This window comes from Vidua macroura, chromosome 1, assembly GCF_024509145.1.
Source record: "Vidua macroura isolate BioBank_ID:100142 chromosome 1, ASM2450914v1, whole genome shotgun sequence".
NCBI classification, from domain to species: domain Eukaryota; kingdom Metazoa; phylum Chordata; class Aves; order Passeriformes; family Viduidae; genus Vidua; species Vidua macroura.
In genome coordinates this window covers 81,706,333-81,725,606 of record NC_071571.1, presented here as the reverse complement: position 1 = coordinate 81,725,606, position 19,274 = coordinate 81,706,333, and the positions used below count along the sequence as shown (strand labels likewise).

Genomic DNA, 19,274 nt, shown 5'->3' with positions numbered 1-19,274 from the left:
TTATTTTTTATGCTTTACATCTGATGGGCCATCTACTGTAGTGACCCATTTGAATGTTGGGAAGGGTAAAATAGGGAAAATAAATTTGGCTGGTATTTGGAGTTGATCTCATTTTACTTCATCCTTTACCATCTTAAAGTAATCCTTCAATCCTTTCTCAAAGAGATGTGTAAAGATGCTAAGCAAAAGACATAGCAAAATCAGTAATGACAGTAAAAAACAGCTAAAAAAAACCTAAAAAAAAAATCTGAATTTAGGCACAAGAGGCTCGCAAAATCATTGGGTTCCTAAGAATCTTTAGGTCATGACATTAAAAAAGGAGAAGTGTCTAGCTTTTGATTGCAAATACGCTATACAAAACCTAATTGGGGCACTGGTGATCATTTGAATCTTCAAATACAAACAAATAACAGCACTGATAATCCAGGTTGGGAATCCCTGGTGAGATGAATACAGGAAACCTGACTACAGCTACATAAATAAATTGTCTCTGGGATTGAAGTCTTTCAGAGGAATATGTTAGAAACCACAGAACTTCAAAAAGTACACAGGCTGTAGAAGTGTACAGCATTGGCTCTGCCTTTTTGTAACCTATTAAACAAGAAAAAAAAAAACACCTCAATTAACATCCCAAATATGTGTATAGATATATATATATATATAGCATCATGCACAATTCCATGTACTCTACATCTGTACACTCCACTGAAGGCCACTACTCAGAGTGATGTTGGCAACAAACTATTTTTAACCTACTGTACCAAACACACATGAGTAGCAAAAACTGGAGCATGTACTTCCTAAGGAAAACAGAAAAACCTAAGAAAGCCTAACTTGGCAGAAATATAGGGACAGATATCATCAGACATAAACCAGACCTGACAACCCATCCTGTAAATAGAAGGAAAACAGAGTGTCTTCAAAACAGGAAAAAAACACCACTAGCAATGCCTCTAAACATCTGACACTAAATGTTGTTCAAAAGCTTCAAAACTGGGCTTTAGAATGCACCACTCAATATCTTTCACATTCTCTACACTCTCCATTGTTGGACTGCATTTTCATTTGTTCTGTTCTTATCCTTTTTCACTGGATTGTTTCATGCTTCTATTATAGTGAATAACATGAGGGATGAGGGGTGAGGGAAAAAGCTCACAGAACGGTAATTAGATAAGCAGAGAGGTGGCAGATTCAGAAATTCAGTGGTGGGTATGGATGTTCTTGCAGAATCTCAATGGAGAGATGACTGCACCTATAAGCAAGTCCAAGTTTCCAGGTAACCAACCTGAAGAAAGCAATTCGTACACTGGAGGGCAGGACTACCATTCAGAGGAACTTTGACAAGCTGGAAGAATAGGCCAGCAAGGGTGTCATGAAGCTCATAAAAGAAAAACAAACAGTCCTGCACAGAGGATGGAATGCCATGTAGCAGTACAGCATCTCCCCAGGAAGGACCTGGAGGTGTAGTGGACACAAAGTTGTGATTTAGCAGCACATTCCTGTGGTGACAATGGCCAACCACTCATTTCACTGCACTAACAAGAGAGCCACTAGCAGAACAAGGAAACAACTGAACTAACTATTCCCTTTTATTTGCGACTCCTTAAGCTGCATCTCGAGTACAGTGGTTGGCTTTGGGCCACCAGGACAAGACATGATGGGATTTTGAAGCAAGATGACCAGAGGGCCACAAAACTGGTCAGAAGATGAAAGCACACATTATACAAGCAGAAGGTAGAGGAATTTGGTTTATTTAGCATGGAGAAGAGACCATCTAAGGAGGATGTATTTTACAGAATCTCTAAGACTAGAAAAGATCTCCAAGATTAAAAGTCCAACCTTTGACCAAATACTGCCATGTCAACTAGACCACAGAACTAAGTGACGCATCCAGTCATTTGTTGAACACTTCCAGGGATGACTGTTCCAATGCTTAACAATCCTGCCAGTGGAAAAATTCTTTCTGATGCCCAACCTAAGCCTGCCCTGGCACAGTTTGAGACTGTTGTGCACTTGTCCTCTCACTGGCTGTCTGGAAGAAGAGACTGATCCTCACCTTGCAATAGCCTTACTGTCAGGCAATAGTAGAGAGCAACAAGGTGATCTCTGAGTCTCCTTTTCTCCAGGCTAAACAACCCCAGATCCCTCAGCCACTCCTCATATAACTGACCCTCCAGACCCTCCACCAGTTCTGCTGCCCTCCTCTGGACATGCTACAGCCCCTCAATGTCATTCTTGCAGGGAGTGGCCCAGAACTGAACACAGGATTTGAAGTGTCCCCTTACCAGCGGTGAGTACAGGGGAACAATCACTGCCCTGGTCCTGCTGGCCACAGTGTTGCTGATACAGGCCAGGATGCTATTGGCCTTCTTGGCCACCTGGGCACAAGCTGGCTCATGTTCAGCTGCTGTCAATCAATACCCCCTGGTCCTTTTCTGCTGGGCAGCTTTCCAGACACTCTGCCCCCAGCCTGTAGCTTGGTTGTTGCATACTTTCACTTCTTTAAGGCGATTATAGTGAACACATCAGCAGGCCCTTGCCAGGCATATGCAGCAAGCAGACACAGGCAACAGTAACAATCTGCAATGAAGTAAATTCTAACTGAACAAAAGGTGAAAGAATAAACACAAACAAAAACAATAATTTAAAAAAGAATCCAAAACCAAACAATGCATCAAGGGTAGCGAAACAATGGAACAGGTCGTACGCATAGAATCTCCATTATTGGAGATTTCAAAAGTCATCTTCACATCTGATCTGACACTGAAGCTAGACTTGATTGGAGAAGACCTCCAGTCTCTTTTAACCTATTTTCTCCATGATCCTGGAACTGATGAGCTCTGAATATTTTTTTCAAGGCTTTATGCTAAGGTTATTGATTAGATCAGAGGCTACCAAATTCTCTGTTCATGATGATTACATAAAGACATATTTCACTTGATGTAAATGCTTGTATTTTATCAGCCTGAATTTCTCTAGCTTATTCCTTCACCTGATTTGACTGTTTTAGCACTCCCATGCTTCTTCACAAGAGATTAGCATGGCAGCTAGGCTATTATGCATATGGATTATTTATGGGATAAAGAACTAGTTTTGCTGATTACAGTGTTTAAAAATAAACTATTTCTTCATTTTCATGCAAGATTACTTCAAAGAAGTCCCTTTTATGCCTTTAACAACTTTTATAGAAATAAGGCCCTATTTTATTTTCTATGTTTAGGATCCTGATACAAATATGGTGACAATTGCATTCCACGGCATTGTTTTAGCTCTCTAGGCATACTGCCCTGTTCCTCTGTGAATTGCAGGCAGGCCTTGCTCTCTGAAGGCACACTGCCCAACTGCTTGGACTTCTGTTCCTAGGGAAATTGCATTATTACTTTCCCAACATAATCACCAAAGTTTTTAAAATTCCAAATGGTCCTTTTTAATGCCATTTTTTCTTATCTGTTTTATGTTCAGCTTCAGTCTTTAAGGTCTTTTCTTCTCATTAGTTTTTATATCCCTTGCCAACACTCCCAATGGCTCATCACTCACCATGACTCCTGTGCTAGTCCACTTCTTCTCATGCAAACTACTTCTGTCCATAAAGCAATAAACTGTAAGTAAAAACTTTAAGAGTGTTAGGACAGGATTAGGACTACTATGAGCTTTCTAAAATAAGTGCTGTGCTTCTCCACCCTCTGAAGTAGCAATTTAAGGAGGATGTAAGATGAAATTGACTTTCTACCTTACTAACTTTGACCTGCTTTTTTTAGGGCTTTCTGTTATTATTTGCAAAGCTCAATGTGAGAGCAAAACAAATTGTCCAAGTGGTAGGCCTTCTCCGAGGAGAGCAAAAGAAGTAGAGCTGGAGTTTAGTTAACAGACCCAGACTCTTCAGTCTTACATTGGCCTGAGCTTATTATTCTCCTTTACTTCTCAGCTGTCCAAGCATATATCTAAGTGGAAAAGGGTAATTCCATTTACAGTAGCAGCTCTTGAAGCCTTTACATTCTCAGCAAATTTAATATGCCAGACAAAACTGCGGATTGATTGTTTTTTACCTTGATTTTCCAGTACATATCTGCAGAATAATTTTATTGAAGATGGAAGATGCTTAATTATACATATATTTGTATAGTTTAAAGACATGTGAAAAGCAAAGGAAGTTGAACAACACGGTCACAAAATGTGAAACTTCTAAAAATGTCCCAGTCACTGAAGATCTAAGAAAGCCTTTTTTGGTTCTGACAACATCCACAGGTTCTAGTTTCCCTTTCTTGTCTGATGAGATCTATGCTCTTTTGGGCAATGTGCCAAGATGCCAGCATTAGCTGCAGAGCTGCCAGAGCACACACCAACATATATGCACGCCAGTGACACACAACTTCTTGACCAATCTGTCTACATGCTTAGGGATCTGAAGTCTTCTCCAGCATTTTATTCATGGAGTTCTCCAGTTCCCTATCTATATGCCTCTGAACTAGTCTTCCCCTCCCAGAGTTTTGAGAATACACATCATCCTAGGTACTGGGAACAGATGGAGAGCCAGCATGATAAATCATTAGCTTTACACTTGCCCAAGATGGTCTAAATGAGCAGCCAACTTTTCCCTTTCTATTCTTCTACTTGAATTAAGGAAATTATTTTGATTAATAATTTTTTCTTTTTATTTTCCTCATTTTATGAGAAAGACTTATTTCTCAACACAGACATAGACTGTAAGTACAGCATATCCAAGAACACACTCCATATTTTGCAATAATCCGTGAATTTCTGAATTAATTACGATACTAAATCTGAATATTGCCATGAGTAGCTATTAAAAAGCTGGTCATTAGCAAGTTACTAAGAGATTCAAAAGTTATATAACAAAGCAAGATGGGCCTTTTTTTTTAAGACAACCTAGCACATGCAAATGAATACCTATAGGATTATTTTTTCTTGTCTTGAGACTAACAACTTAGAAACTTGATTTTCTGCACACTTGAGACATGCAGTTTGCTACACTAATTGAATGTGGATGGACTTTCAAATAAATATAGGATTACATCAAAATTGTAAATTCAGCTCAAATACAGAAATGTTAATAAACAAGAATTCTAGTATTCTAGCTGACAGTACACTGATTAGTCAAATAATTAATTTATTTCTGCTACTGAGTACTATTAAGTGCTAAAGAAAAAAATTCACAGCATGGGCTAAAAAAAATTTGAACTCAAGGACTGCAAACCCTTGAGATTCTCTCACAGATGATTCTATGGCAGTCGCAGTTAACTTTAATAGTTTTTGAATATTTCGTCTTTTATTATATCTTTTATTACAAAGAAGAGAACTAGTAAAATAATTAGGCAATTCAATCCTTTTCTGGCTACCCTACAGAAATACCAGTTTCAGGAAATTCCCAGCAGATTCATATTGTTCCTTATGAAAGAGAAAAGCATTTAGTAATGAAAATGTTAGTTTTAAGAAGTATCATTATGATCTTATTCTCCTAATTTCTGGTATGAATAGCTCATCTTTTGAACAAAGTAAAAAGGTTCTTATAATGAAATTATAGTCTAAAAATCACCTGTTTGAAAACAAATAGGTAAGGAACATGCATACTTCAGGGTAACACTTGTAGTATGGACAAGGATAGGTAGGGAAAGAGCTTAGAATCAGTAAAACAAACAATCTCACTGAATAAAAATTCCTTTTATGGGTCAACATATGGGTTGATGCAGTATTGAGTTGGCAGAGATGTAGTTTGAAAGATGGGTACAAAATGCAATAGTTCTGGGAGTCTTCAATTACCCCAACACTTGGTACAAAAAAAAAGCAATAAAGTAATATGATGTGGCACATAAGCTGAATTTTAGATAATATCATACACAGATGCTTCGGATGTCCACAGGAAAAAATTAAATTCTTGACTTGGTCAAGCAAGGTAGTTTCACATCTTGCAGTTGAGAAGCCACCCTTATTGATCACTCTGTCCTTAAATCCAACATCCCCACAGAAAGCAGAGCATCTGCCAGTTAGGAGCCACATAAAAAGAGAAAATTGTAAGAAAAAATGTAAAAAAAATTGCTTAAAGCTAAAAGTAAAGTATTTAAAGACACTAGGGAAACTAATTATTGGAAGTGCACGATGAATATACAGAATCAAGGCAGTGCATCAAGAAAAGGTCAAGACACAAAAAGTTAGTGAGGGCAAAGGAAGATGTTACCAAAAAAACCCCTCTATTTCTGAAAGTTGAAATCATCTTCAAGTGAAGAAAATATAATAGCGTAAATGTTGACAGGTTAAACATAAGAAGACAAGACAACACAATATGATTTTAAAGGACAAATAGCCAAAAGCATCAAAGCAACCAATAAATATTTCTCCAAATGCATCAGGAGCAAGAATCTGCCTGGAGAGTCTGTAAAACCACTGGTGAGGATATAAAAGGGTTCACTGAAGAGAAACCAAATTAATCCCTCATGGAAATTTTTACTATTTTATGGGAAATTCTCGTGCTAAGAAATCACTGAGGGAGTATTATCAGAGGATCTGCCTGAAATTGAAGTGAATAGGTCATGAAACAAACTGACAAAACAACCTGTAGCAAATTGAAGACCAGATGGTATTTGCTCAATAGTTCTAAGAAACTAAGAAATACACAGCTTAAAAATATAAGATATTGAATGCAATGACAGTTTCAGGGGGATCTAGAAGACTAGACCAGCAAGCCAGATAGTCTTACTGGGCAAATAATCAGAGTCTGTAACACTGAACAGAATTTGTGGCCTCTAACATAAACATTAACAAGTTATTTAGAAGGTTTCTGCATGGATAAGTATTTTCTTAATTCGGAAGTCAAATCAGGAAATAAATGGTAAATTCTCCTAGCTGAAGGTGTCCACCAGTGAAGTTCTGGTGCCATGTTCCACACTGCTTAATACATATAGAATGACTTGAAACAAGAAATGAGCAACAGGTCAACAAAGTTAGGCAACCATAAAAAGTTAGGGAGGACAGTAGGGCTGAAGGGCAACAACACTTGACCCTTCTGTATTATCAGTGGTTTGCCATTTGCTTTGTTGTTTCTTCTTGACACAGAGCTTTGGGGCCTGACATTAGCCAAGAAGAGAGGCCAAGTGCCTCAGCCTTTTCTGTGCCATTTTTGATGAACTCGCTGGCCCTTATCAGCAGCAGAGCTATATCCTTCTTGTACTTCTACTTGCTAACATACTTGCAGAAACTCTTACGTTACTCTTATTATCCCTTGCTATTTTGAGTTCCAGCTGAGCTATTGCCTTCCTAATTCCATCTCCGTACACTGAAGCAGTACCTCTATATTCGTCTTCGAAAGCTTGTCCCCTTTTGCACTGCTCCAGTGCTCCTTTGCTTGTTTGAGCTCTTTTGGTAGCTTGGTGCCTTTCCAACTGATTTCTTTTTATGTCTGCTCCTTTTCCTGCTTAGGGGGATAGACTGCTCTTTTGTACTTCAAGAAGCAGCTGCACTGGGAAATCTCCCAACATTCCTGAGCTTCTTTGCTGTCCAAGACAGGTTCCCATTGGATCCTTCCTAGAAGTTCCCTGACTGAGTTGAAATATGCTTTTCTGAAGTTCAGGTCTTTATTTGATCACTTGTCCTCCTCAAGTCTTTGACCCCTATGATCTTAAAGTCTCTGCAGCTGCTGTTGACATTTTTATCTTCCAACAGGTCTTTATTGGTAAACATTCAGTTCAGAAGAGCACTGTTCCTAGTTGGTCCATCCACAACCACATGAAGAATCTGTTGCCAACGCATCCTGGAAATGTCCCAGATTGTTAGGCACCACTATGCTGTTTTCCCAGAATGGTTGAATTCCCTCTTGAGAACCAGAGCCTGAGGCCTCTTGGAAGCGAAGGTTTGATCCACCTCTTCTTCCTCACCTAGGTCCATAGCAGACACCACGAGATTTCTCTCAATAGCTCTGATTTTTACTCAGAAACACTCTACTGACTTAAAAACAGATGAAAGATGATGACTCTTTATGTAACAGGCATGCTTTTGATGGTTACTAAGTACATCATAACTTCACTGGGTCATGGAAACCTGAAAACAGGTGGTTTTTGAGTATTAGAAGACAGTATCACACATTATGGCCCTGTTTCTTACTCTTTAGTCAGCATATACTTGAGGTCATCAGTGAAGACAGTTCATCTGACCAACAATGGCTGTTCTTACTAGTGAAACATACATTTATTGCCATCAAACAGATACAGAAAACATAATGTATCAGGTTTTTCTACAGAAAAATAGATTTTAATCCTTAAAACATCCAGATTGGGAATCCAGGCTATTCTTTCAATAAAACACTAAATGGATTTTGCTACCGAGTTCTCAAACAATCAATCAGAAAGATTCCAGATTTGTATTACTCATTGTAAATAAAGCAATGAATAGAATAGTTAAATATACTGGACTGGATTTGCAGTTATGCCTCTGGGAGATCAAACACAGAAGCAACACTTGCTGCACTCCAGAATTATCATGCCTTACCAAGACAATTGTGCTGCTTCCACAATTACAGCACAGATTTCAATTCAAAGACTACTCAGTTGCCACCAAAATGATGTCGAGGAAACTGTCAGTAGATGAAAACGGAGAGAGGCATCTCTACAGGGATGCTCCTTACAGAGGGAATATCAAAATTACTGCTATGATACAATTACAAAATAAGAGAGACACAGGAATCATTGTTACTTTCATTGATTCAGGGGAAAGAAAAAAGAGGGAAGAGAGAGTGAGTAGAAATAATAAATGAATAAATTTGTTGTATGACTTCAATCAGAATATTTCATTGACAGAACTGTGAAAGTCACCTTAAATTCAAGTCTTTATTACAGCAAAACACAGTCATCAAAACTGCATCTATCCCTGTGGAACTGGGTTCCTGCTAGGAACCTTCTAGCAGCATTGATAACAGGTCCAAGACCTGTCTCAAACAATGCATATTACTAAAGCCCCTGATTCCAAATGCAGAACAAGCAAGAAGGAGTTGCAGCTCTCTCTTTCTTTCAGGAAAATAAAAGGTTCATGATGTCACAGTATTGAAAAGGAAAGGCAAAGTAAATGGAAACAAGCCATGCATGCAAAATTTTAAACTCAGTGTTTTAAGTGAATTTAATGGCAGAGAGGGAATTCAAATTAATTTCCAGACATGGTTTCTAGGCAGTGGTTTAGAGCCATACTGTTCTTTACCCTGCCTCCCCATCTTAAATCTGACATCTCTTCCCCCATTGGGAATTTGGACTGGGTAAAATGAGGCTGCTTTCCTCCCCACACCTGGCAGCAGCTGAATGCCACACATTCCCTCTTCTATGACTCCAGGCACTGTTTCCCTGACAGCAACAGGAAAGCCATTCCAAACTGGTCTGGGAGGAAGGGAATGAGAATCACCCCTCCAGCAAAGCTTCCTTTCACCTCCCTGGACAAGGCATTCTGAGAAACAAGGGACAAGAGTGAAGCTGATTGCATAGCCTGGGAGAGACCGAGGGCCCGGCAGCACCCTGCAGCCTGAAAATCTCACTTCATGCCTGGTGAGAGTTGCTGAGGTTCAAGCCCATGTGATGTGGTGGATGGAGCGTCCAGTTTTGCTGGTATGTGGGAGCAGATCTGGTATGGCCCGAAAGCATTTGGCTCTCCCACTCTCCAGGAGCACATTGACTGTAGAGCAGATGGATTTCTGGCCATTCCATGGCTGAGGGGAAGTAGAGATATGTACTTGCCATGAACTGAAGCAGCACAAAGGGAACCTTGTTTTTACTTCACAAATCAGAAAAACCAAACCCGTGGTACCAAAGTTTTAGCTGGATTTTTCAGCATCTGAGAACTGTGGATGTGTTGGGATTACTTGTCAAAGCCATATGCTTTGCACAGTCAAACATCTCAAAGACAGAAATGAGATGTGATGTGACACTTCTGAATGATCTTCACTAGCCTGAAATAATGAGAATCTGGAATTGCAATCTCTGCTTACACAACGTAACTAAGATGCAAGATTACTCTGTCTGTTTCCAATCCCCAACCTGCTCACAAACCAGGATGTAATGCATCAGCACTAGACATACGCCCTAATCGTGCATGGCAGGCACCTTTAAAGGATCACAGGAGTGTGGAGGTAGGCAGGGGCCTCTGGAGGCCACCTTGTCCAATTCACAGAAGGCCATCCTAAGCAGCCATCCAGGACCATGCCCAGGTAGCTTTTGAATATCTCTAAGGAAGAAGAGCCTACAATCTCTCTGGGCAACCTGTTCCAGTGTTCAGTCTCCCAGTAACGGTGTGTCTCCTGGTGTTCATACAGCACCTTCCATGTTTCAGTTTGCATCCACTGGCTCTGGTTCTGTCCCTGGGCACCACTGAAAAGAATCTGACTCCCTCTTCTTTGCACCCTCTGTTCTGATGTTTGTACATATTGATGACTTCCTTCCTCAAGCCTTCTTTACCCCAGGCTGAACAGTCTCAGCTCTCAGCCTTTCCTCAAAAGAGAGATGCTCCAGTCCCTTCATCATCTTAGTGGCTCTTTGCTGGACCCCCTCCAATACGTCTGTGTCCGTCTTGAACTAAGAAGCCCAGAACTGGACCCAGTGCTTGAGGTGTGGCCTTACCACTGAGAAGAGGAGAAAGATCACCTACCTTGACCTCTTGGCAACACTCATCCTCCAGCCAAAGACACTAGTTACTTTCTGTGCCGCAAGGCACATTTCTGTCTCATGCTCAACTTGGTGTCCACTAGGACTCCTCAGGGCCTTTTTTGGCAAAGCTATTTGTCAGCCAGGTAGCTCCCAGCACGTACTGGTGCACGGAGTTACTGGGCATAGCCTTGTCTGAAACTAACCTTACCAAGGTTACTGAGGCAAACACATCATTCCAGAAGCAGCAGAAGTTGACCAGACAGTTTTCAGGCACAGTGTACTAGGTAACTTTGTTTGTGCCATCAAAATTACTCTCCCTCTCAGAATACTGCTGTAGTAAAAGAGAGCTTTTCTAGAATTTTTCTCTATCTAATCAGAGTGAGACGTGTAGCTTCTTCCTAGTGTGCTAGGAATGGGTAGGCTATCCAATTATATCAATATGTGAGAATATTGTTTTATTTTCTGAAATGATCATAGATGGTCCAACTTGTCTTACCTTACAAAGTTTATTCTTCTCATCTCACAGACACTCTAATTTAAACCATAGCCTGTGCCATGCAAAACACTAACTTTCTCTAGTCTGAGAGCTGCACTGGATACAGTCCTGAGAAGCCTCTTTGCTCAGTAAGTCTGGCTCCTTGGATTCAGACCCTTTCGAGGAGAGTATCACCACACTGGAATACACAAGTACCAGAAACATTTGCAATGCTAAACTGTAAGAATACAAGAAAAGCTACTTAATTTTCTGGACCTGTTCTGTTGTCTGTTCCTTGTGTATTTTACATTATCCAATCATGTGACAAGCATAATGTGACATCAGACTGATTTAACAAGTGCTAAAAATTTATATAGCACAAATTTTTTGTTTGGCTTAAAAAGGGAAAGTACATATATAGAGTACCAAAATCAGGATTTTGAACCAAATCTCACCTCTATTGAAGCTTCTTTAATATTGGGTTACTTTCCCATCCCTAAAGCTTGATTTCTATTTAGTAAAGACTGTTTTATCTTATTACATGGCTGGCAAAGTGTATATCCTTTCCAGAAGCAAAGTCACTGAAATTAGAATGAAAGAAATAATTTAATGGGATGCACTCTACTTCATTTGCTCAAACAAGAGACTGCATTGACCAGGAAAGACATTTCTCTGGCTCATGTCCATTGCAAAGAAAAGCCAGAAAGAGAGAGACAGAGAGAGAGAAATACAGCATACCCTTCCTTGAATACATTCATGAAAAGTGGGCAGAGACCTTGCAACAATGTTTGAGATGTCTCTGACAACATCATTGGAATATAAAGCACCTCTAACCACTTTTCATATCTTTTTTTGGAAGAGCAAAGTCCTCCAACAGTGTAATACCAATTAAAGAGGAGGACTTTGAAAATTAAAGCCTTATAAATCAGTTTCCTTCCCTTTAAGAAGCTTCACAAACACTGCAGACAGTTTCTACCTTTTGTTCCTCCAGCTCATGTTTGATACAGGAGCCCTTTTGGATCCAGTACTTGCATAGGGTACAGTCTCTACAGACAATCCTATTTGAAGTTTGGCAACCGGATTACTGTCAGGACTGGACAGAGGGGGACATAACCTCCTGGAGGTAAGCCAAAGTGCATAGGCTTTGGGTTTTTTAGGATTTTACCTTCTTTTCCTGAATTTACAGAACACATCTCTCAAGCCAGTGACACAGGTTTTGTACCTGCTAGTGAATTTTCTGCACACCACTGCTTTGGGCATGTTTGGTGCCACGCTGGACAATCACTTTCCTAGGAAGACAGGATGACAGGTGTCTCCATAGCAACTGAGTACACATGGCTCTGGATACAGTATCTCACATAAATAACTTGCAACTATGGGTTCCCTAAAAGAAAATACTCTACAGTTAGAATTCCACTAAAATGGAAACTACAAAATTATTTACAGTGAAACAAGCTTGAGAAGCAGTCATGTGAGAAATAACACTCCAAATAATGGTTAGCATAAAAACTATGTGACCTAAATTATAATTTCAAATATTTCTAAATGAGAAAGCTTTGGATAACTCAGAAACTGCAACCACTGAAAATGCTAACTTTCTAATGACAATGACTGTATGCAAATGATCTAATTACAAACATCAACACACAATGCCTTGTTGAAAAACAGGGAGAAACATTTTGAGCAGCTTAGGAAGAAGAAAAAAATTACACTTTGAAAATATTACTATGCATATGGAATAATGAGGCCTCATAAAAAATGCTGCATCTTATTTACTAAAATTTTGCTGTTTGATTCAGATGTTAATTTCGTGCTGCATTAAATGAATAGCAGATAAACCCCCTTTCCTTTAAATGTTCACATCAGCTTCAAAATTATAGTTTAATACATTTTTTGAATTAATCTTACAAAGCACTAAATTTAAATTTGCAAGCTGCGTTGATCTAGAATTTTAAGGAGTTCTAGTAGTGGGAATGAAAAGAGACAGGAGCAGATAATAGAGACAGGATGCCCTACCCATGCCAACAGGACCTCCTGATGACAGAACAGCTGGATACACCACCACTTTTAATTATACATAAATGGATCAGAAGAACAATTACTCATAAGTTAAACATCTGCCTAAATATTTTCAGTAATTATTGATGCATTTTATATTCCACAGAACAAGTTGAGTCAACATTCTATTTCAGTAATTTCAGGAGTAGCCATACTTCTGGCATAGACAGTACAGAATATAAAAATCAAAAGTAAAAGTTATTCAGTTAGATAAACCTAGAGGCTTTTTTTTTTCCTAAGGGTGACATTTGAAAATTGTGCAATTTATCTTCTGTCTGTGAAGGTCTGAAGTGTCCAGTCACACTGCAAGAATACCCTGTTGTATGTCAAAACCATAAAGCAATTCATCCCACTGTAGTCAAACCTAGCAATTCAATATATTTGGAAAGAAAGAGTAGGGGGAAAAAAAAAAAGGTTAAAAAAAGGCAAAAAATCCTGCAGCTAAGGCTGCAAAATATGGCTGCTGCACCAGGCGAACTGTTTTGCAAGATTAGCAGCCTGCCATAAAATCCTTCTTTGTAAGAGAGCAAACCACAACACGACAGTAGATAAACTCCATTACAGTGAATTTAAGTACATGTAACCATGTAGAAAGAATAAGCCAAACATCTGCCCATGTTTTTTCCTATACTTTGTTGATGTTGCTATCATCTGGACACATTATCCACATGTCCCCTGAAACCATGTATTGCCAATTTCCATCAAATGGTATTACACCTGCTGAAGAGGGCAGAACTGATCGACTACAGCTTCTCCTGCTGTTGAGCTCAGCCAACAAGCTGTTTCTGAATCCTGCTCATGTTTCAGTAAACTGAGCCAAATTGATTTTGTTTGTAAACTGATTTTTTAAATTAGTTTTCAAATTATTTTTTTAAATACTGTTTTTCAAAGTTATATTGTGCCTTACTGGTGCATGCTTCAAAGCTTCAACTAAAATCAGTATGAAGTGAATGACAAAAATCATAATGAAAATTACTTCCTTTATATATAAAAAAAAAACTATGTCATGCACAAAGATATTCTGAAACAATAAGGACAGTGCTGCCAAACAGTAATGACTGGGCCTCCCATTCCCAGAAAAACTTTCAATCTGTTCACAATGCTTGTTTTTTTTTTTTTTTTCAAATTCCCTTTCAAATATACTGATTTTTAGGTGGAAGAGTGTTTTGAGATTTTTTAATAAACCTACTCTGCCATTCAGAAAAATCAATCATAAATGCCAAGTCCCAATGCTGACTGTCTCAAATCTGCATCTGACTTCTCCCTCCAAATAACAAAATGGCTAATTATTCTTAAAAAGCATTCCATGAATATTAACAATAAAAGTTTAAAGGAAGGAAAGGCAGCAACCCACATAAGGAGGTTGTGTAAGAGCTTGGAAAATGCACCTATGTCCAAATAGGAATTTCACTGATTTTATGGACAGCTGTTTTACAAGAGCCAGTACTAATTAAAACTTAGGTTCTGTCTCTTTCCTGTCTTAAAAATGTTAAAAGATTACATTAGGAGCCCCATGTGCAATAAAAGCCTAATCACAAGGCATTTTAGAGTTTGTCTAAACAGGTATCCAGAGTCTATTTGAAGGTCACAGCCAGCCAAGCAGTTTCTTTATCTGCTCTATCCTGCAGCTATGCCACAGCCACCCCTATTTGTATGACTTCCTAACCCAAGGCAGTTATTTCCAGAAACAAGTGTCTGGACACTACCTTTACATTTGTCTAAGCTTATTTTCATTTTTAGGCATTATAACACAGATTCCAGAGAACTAAAAATAAGAATAGGAAAACAGTTGAGATTATTGTTGCCAGACTTTCTGAGTTGAAGCCCCTCAACACAGTACAGAAGGAAGCAGTGTAATGAGATACTAATAGTGAAATAATGTCATAGATTTTAAGTATTCAAAACCGATAGCAGGGCACAAACTAACAGTAGGATTCAATAATACCCAAAATCTTCAAATAAACAAAATAGCAAGTAAATCACATTTTGTCTGGAAAAAGAAGATCATAAATATGCAAAACCCACTTTAATCTTCATGCATATATAGACAAAATAAAGTCTTATTCAGATGGATGCAGATGCTATTTGTACATGCATTCCTGTTTAGGAGTAAATGAGTCCACTTATATCAAATGCTGCCTTTATCACAGCCATATATGCAATTTCCAACCATTTCAATAACTCAAAAAGAATTCAGAATGTCATTATAAAATAATTTCAGACACAGAATTCCTAATGAAAAACAACAAATAGTTCAATATATAATATCAGACAAGAAAATTACACCCCTAACTCAGAGAACTCTTCAAGAACCTAGCAAGACCCATTCATAACACATCAGTACGGAATGGCAGGAGTGAACACAGAACAAAAGTTTGGGAGAAGAAAGAAAGTGGTGCAGCACTGCTAGAATCACTGCTGTACTTGTTTACTCCCAATGCACCAATTATTCCTGGGGAAAAAAGCTAAGAGAAAATAATGACAAAGAAAACGTTCTGTTGCATAAGCGACAGGAGACAACTCTCAGAGCCAGGAGACCCAATGGAAGTAAGGCCATCCTGGAGCCTGCCAGAACAGACACCCTCCCAGTTGCTCGAGACTTCCTCAACAGTCTGAGATCAACCAGGGAAACACTTTTAAGCACATAAACACTTAACCCCAATCTGATTTAACATCACCTGGCTCCCAGAAACACTGGCTGCTTAGCACACTAACCAAACTTGTCAAGTTGCTTCTGGATTTTACTCTCTAAAAAAGCACAGAAGTGCAAATTCAAGTCAGAGATGTCAATATTTTTCAGCTCAGATGCTGCCAGCTTACTAGCCTGGAACCTAATCATCCAGGTAGTAACAGAAATGGCCTCAAGTTGCAATATAAGGGACTATCCTCCACTTGTGAGCACTTGAAAAATGACGGGTGGCTGCTTTGTAACTTACTTGTCTACACATCATAGCAAAGACTTACACTCCCAAGTATATAGAATTTTGCTATTATTTAAAACAGTAAGCATCTTATCCTATAAAACACCTCCACTTCTGTCTTAATGTTAGCAGTGCAGGAACATGGATAGCAAAGGAGTCACAGCCAAATTTATTCCCTCTATTTTTCCTCAAACATCACCAAGCATGTTCACAAGGCTGAGATCCCTTGTATCTTTCCAGATGGCAAGGCTATAAATATAATTTCATATACTTGAAGTAAACTCCTGATATTTCCAGAATATTAGTTCAGGTAACATTTTCTGCAAAGAGATAAATTCACATGTGTAATGCACATGCTCTGAAGCAATGCTATTGTGTCTGTGTGCAAGTCATCACCAACACATGAACAAACTGGCATTTAAAAAAAAAAAAATCTGTCATGATAGGCTAAAGGAGAGAGCTTAAAGATACAAGCGTCAAGAAGCTGTTATCACAAGAGTTTATCCATTAAAACAAATCCTGTGACTTTTAAGGAATATCTTCACATAATCCAGCACATAGTGTATTGCCATAATCCACAGGAAAAAGATGAATTTTGCCCATTCGAGTGTAACCCAGTCCTGAGATGCCAACAGGGACATTGCAAAGGTGCTTTGGGTGATGGATCTATCAACCCTTCTGCTTTAATCTTTCCTTGAAAATGTCTACACATTTTTACTACGCTGTTAAAATGGCAGCCTTTTTTCTTTAGTTGGAGGGACCAATATGTCAGCTAGATGTCTAAATGAAAAATATCACCACCTTTTAAGACTTTTTGTTTCCCCCTTCCCCTTACCTGCCTCCCTTGAAGCTGTGACCTAGTGTTAGCTCTTCAGCACAGAACTACAGCTACCAAGCAAATGAAGTTCTGGCCCACTCCATCAACTGAATCAAGGAGCATGTGACTGATTTACAGCAAGTTCTCATTGTACACAATTTACAGTACAGGCCAAACAGCTCATACGATATTAGAAATAGCTTATTTATGATGTGCTCCACAGGTTCATTATGACAATTTAACACAAATTTTAAAATATACTTTAAACTACCATTAAACACAGTGAAAATAAAAGATTGTCGAACTAAAAGATACTGCGAAAATAACAATTTCTTAGGACTAATGTTGTGTGAAAGGCCACTCTTCAGAGACAGACAACTTGTGCAAAGAGCACTGAGGGAGTATATAGATGCACATTCCAGGTAAAGTTCCTCTTTAAATACAGAGCTAATTTTGATATCATTCTTCATATAATTCAGCACTGTATGTGTATGTACATGGGCTTTAAAACAACTGCAGAAGCTTATTTAAGAGGGGCAATGGCACTTGAAAAACCCCACTTATAGGTATACTAAAAAAAAAATAACTTTTTTTTGTTGTAAATACTTATTAGAAACAAAGTACATAGGGTACCCAGAGCAAGAACTACTTTACAGTTGAAAAGTGAACATGTCATCCATGAAACAAAATTTAAGCAATAGTTGTAAAAACACAGGCAAAAAACCAAACAGAAAAAACCCAATAAAACAACAACAAACAAAACAAACCCAAAGACCATCAACAAACAAACAAAAAAACAAATAAACAAAACCAAAATCAAACTAAAACCATGGATTGCCAGCACATTACAAGAGCAGTAATGGGAGAATGGAGGTATAACACATGACCTTCTCAAAAGTGGATGCAAGTAACTCATAAGACAAAAATGACTGAGAAATCTATACACTCTGTTATGCTACCACTGAAGGAAAATTCTCCATCTCTGAAACTACAGTTTCAATACTTTTAATATTTTGGTACTGAAGACACAGTCTCTGTTATTTGTGATGAAAATCACAAATTATTGCTGGACCAGAGCATATATAGCCTTACAGTGAACTGAGGCATAAAAATAATTATGAAGAAGGAAATATGATTAATGCTGGGGTTACTCAATACTCATATATAGTATTAATCTCATACAGAAACAATTACATTAAAATAAAATTGCTCTAAATTCTTTTCTATATGTTTGTTCAATTAATAGATTAGGGAACACAAATCAGATCCTAGCACGAGCAAATCATTTACTGGAAATGACTTTTTAGGCATCTGTGCTTGGTTAAAATTAAACCCAAAATACATCAGTGTTTGAAACTTTATCAATGTCAAGCACACACCCTTCTTGTGCAATGTCTACCCTTATGACTGTTTAGAGGGGAACAAATAGGGTGAGGATGCCGTAAAATTATTTAGGAAAGCCCAAGGGCTTTTGCAGTTTATATATTATTTTCTTTCCTCTTTTAATTACATCCTTATGAGTGCATGATTCCAAATACAGTTTAAGCAGATAAAGCTGGTGACATTTCACCTCCTCCACAGGATATGCCAAGATGTGCTGTAGTTTACTATGGCTGAAGTTACTTAAAGCAGTTGTGTAGCAGTTGCACAATAAAAAGTACGGATTTTATTGTGCAAAAGCACAATAAAACATACGGATTCTATCAGCTCAGGCAAGTCTTCCATAACTACAAGGGCAACATAAGGCAAGGCAACACAGATCCACCTCCTGATAAGTAAGCCAATTTTCACTAATTTCAGTGGATCTTGATACCTCATTTTAAACCATCTGAGAACATCTGGCTTTGACTGAATATCATCAAGCTCATTAGAAAAAAAAAAAAAAAAGAAAGTACTAGAGACAGATCACTAAAAATATTTTCTCTGATTCAGCAGCCACGAACTTCCCTCCCTAATGGCTCCGAATTTCACATGAGAACTGAGGAACATCTCTCTCCTCAGCTAATGGCAGGGACTGGGCTGACAGGAGCTTTTTTGAAGGACTTTACCCATGTGACTGAGTATCAATTAGGTGGGAATTACTTAAAAAGAGTCATAGCTCAGCAGTATAGAGCTGTGAATACATAATGGCTTTGAATGCCACATAAAGACAATGAAAAACAACAGAGCCACTGTGCAGACTGAGGTGGAGAAAAGGAGCAGAGACCAAGGACAAAGATGAGAACCTGCTCCTAGCAGAAAGCTGTCATGGAGCCATTTGCAAGCTTGACTCTCAATTTGAAATTTGACTATTCAATTTGTATCACATCAAAAGCCAACTGAGAGGGTCAACTGGGGAGCCAAAAGAAATCCAACCTGAAATCAGGGCAGGG

At 38.5% G+C, this 19,274-nt stretch overlaps 1 protein-coding gene and 1 long non-coding RNA gene across 12 annotated transcripts in view; one reads left to right on the top strand and one right to left on the bottom strand.

Moving 5' to 3' along the window:
* The window catches only part of CTNND2 (catenin delta 2), a 634,494-nt gene that overhangs the window by 396,286 nt on the left and 218,934 nt on the right, over positions 1 to 19,274 (bottom strand). The window contains exon 2 of one of the 10 annotated variants that reach the window (XM_054003868.1): positions 3,538 to 3,612. The exons of 8 other annotated variants lie outside the window; for them this stretch is intronic. In XM_054003868.1, the coding sequence (XP_053859843.1) occupies positions 3,538 to 3,588 (51 nt within the window). In that variant the 5' untranslated portion in view covers positions 3,589 to 3,612. The remainder of the gene's footprint in view (positions 1 to 3,537; positions 3,613 to 19,274) is intronic. One more of the 10 variants, XM_054003798.1, reaches the window with a different exon arrangement.
* On the top strand, positions 9,392 to 12,865 carry LOC128822602 (uncharacterized). Of its 2 annotated transcripts, none has more exons than XR_008441540.1 (3): positions 9,392 to 9,536; positions 11,158 to 11,255; positions 12,098 to 12,865. It is a non-coding gene; the product is annotated as an uncharacterized LOC128822602 (long non-coding RNA). The 2 variants fall into 2 exon arrangements; XR_008441534.1 differs by having other exon boundaries at positions 9,392 to 9,596.